General features: G+C 40.8%; 1 protein-coding gene across 1 annotated transcript; it reads left to right on the plus strand.

Moving 5' to 3' along the window:
- Window positions 1-789: 789 nt before the first annotated feature.
- On the plus strand, window positions 790-1,422 carry LOC147432838 (ras-related protein RABA4c-like). Its single transcript, XM_086491657.1, has 2 exons — window positions 790-967; window positions 1,040-1,422. Exons 1-2 carry the CDS (start codon window positions 790-792, stop codon window positions 1,420-1,422), a joined length of 561 nt encoding a protein of 186 aa, XP_086347783.1.
- Window positions 1,423-2,089: the final 667 nt, after the last annotated feature.

Consider the following 2,089-nt stretch of genomic DNA (forward strand, 5'->3'; position numbering starts at 1 on the left):
GAGAGCCTTGAACCAGTGCTACAAAAAAACCTAGGTTTAATGTAATCCCACCTACCAATTTTGAAATATACCTCTAAATTTTGAATTTGAAGGTGAGAAACCTACAAAATTTTGAAAAAAATAGTGTAATTCGGTGTAAAAACCTTCAAATTTTACTTTTGTTCTTTCACATAGATAGGTGTGCCAAGTTTTTAGCACTGCCTTGAACTGCCGCGCGCCGACGCGCGGTGCTAGAGAGAGAGAGAGAGAGAGAGAGAGAGAGAGAGAGAGAGAGAGAGAGAGAGAGAGAGAGAGAGAGAGAGAGAGAGAGAGAGAGAGAGTACGCGGCCCTTTGCTGCTCTTCCTGCGCAATGAATGTCTTATAGCGCCCCATCATAGACCCGCCAGAAGGGATTATAGAGGAGTTGGTTTTGCAGCTCCATGGAAGAAGCCGTCTCCTGAGGTGCCTCTAGGCTAGGGACTCTCCACAGTAGATAATCACCAGCTACACAGCAAGTCGGTTTCTTTCTGGTGGCATTTTTATCATAAAATGGTTTTATTCATTCAACCCCTTATGATAGCACTCATGAGAGTCATCAGGCATGTAGAGAGGCATGTTGATCCGCCATGAAGTTCATGGTTTTTGGACATGAATGTGTTGAAACTTGAAGCCTATGTAGCTAGTTCATGAACCCATTTGTGTTTGCTGTATGGAATTTTATGTTTTGGACACCCATGAATGCTTAATTTTTCTTGTGCAACAGATATAGAGCAGTAACAAGTGCATACTACAAAGGTGCAGTTGGAGCTATGTTGGTATATGACATCACTAAAAGGCAAACATTTGACCATATTGTTAGATGGCTAGAAGAGCTTAGGAGTCATGCTGACAATAACATTGTGATTATGCTCGTTGGTAACAAGACTGATCTAAGCGCCCTTAGGGCATTTACGTCAGAGGATGCAAAGGAGTTTGCTGAGAAAGAAGGTTTGTTTTTTCTTTAGACATCAGCTTTGGAAGCTACTAATGCGGAAAGCGCATTCTTGATGGTGCTTTCAGAGATCTACAGGATAGTCAATAAAAAGTCTTTGATTTCGAATGAAGAACATGGCAATGGAAAGGCGTCTTTGCTAACAGGTACCAAGATTTTCCTTCCAACCGAGGGCCAACAAGTTCAGGTTGCAAAGAAGGGTTGCTATGGGACAGTGTGGGTGATTGTTGAGGCAAATAGTCGTTGTGTGCTGCAGCTATATCTCTGTACATTTGTTGCCATTTTGAAGGGCTTTCCAGAGCAAAGCCCCTTGTTTTATATTGATTATGTCAACATAATCATGGAAACAATTTTTAAAAGAGGTTTGCTAACAGTCAAAGTCAAGGTATACCTCACTACTGTATCTAATTTAGTTTTAGCTTTATACAATCTACGAATGGTGCAAAGTTAATCATAATCTATATTAAGATGTTTTGTTTGCCGCTTTTCATCATGAATAGACATTGGCAGAAAATATTGTGCCGATATCTTTGATACCATGTTACTGGTCATACCTAGCTATCTAACTACTACTTGGCATGGATATGGGTGGTTCTACTATTAGCCCCTCCGAACCATGATGGATTTGATTTATGCTTTCACATATTGTTTCACCAGAAACCTGCGTTTCCTTTTGATTTATGGCTTGCAAGTGCCACATTTATGATGGGGTTTTGAAGTCAAATATGTTCTTAATCTTAGATTTGAATCTAGTAAATTGTTTCTTATTTTTTCTATTTGGTTAGCATGAAGGCTTACTTCTTCTGTTTGGTGAGATGCAAGCACCAAAACTCTGTCTCACACACACACACACACACACACACACACACACACACACACACACACACACACACACAGAGAGAGAGAACGTGATAGACATAAAGACAGAGAGATTTGCGAGAGAGAGTACGTCTATCAACAGGAAAAAAGGAAAGGAGAAGTAGTCCAATAACCTTGATTTTCAATCATCTCAAGGTGAAGCTGAGGTAGACCTTTCCCAAACATGGACCCAATAGAGGCGTGACATTGGAGGTAGGAGGACTATCGGCCTTTGTAGCCCTCGCACAAAAATGACTTGC

This window comes from Adiantum capillus-veneris, chromosome 20 (assembly GCF_014529385.1).
Source record: "Adiantum capillus-veneris isolate H3 chromosome 20, ASM1452938v2, whole genome shotgun sequence".
NCBI lineage: Eukaryota > Viridiplantae > Streptophyta > Polypodiopsida > Polypodiales > Pteridaceae > Adiantum > Adiantum capillus-veneris.

What these genes read in the sequence shown, in the direction of transcription:
- LOC147432838 (XM_086491657.1), top strand. Translation starts at nt 790, where the DNA reads ATGTTGGTATATGACATCACTAAAAGGCAAACATTTGACCATATTGTT. An exon ending in GGAGTTTGCTGAGAAAGAAG is followed by an intron (nt 968 to 1,039) that starts GTTTGTTTTTTC and finishes TGGTGCTTTCAG; the next exon opens with AGATCTACAGGATAGTCAAT.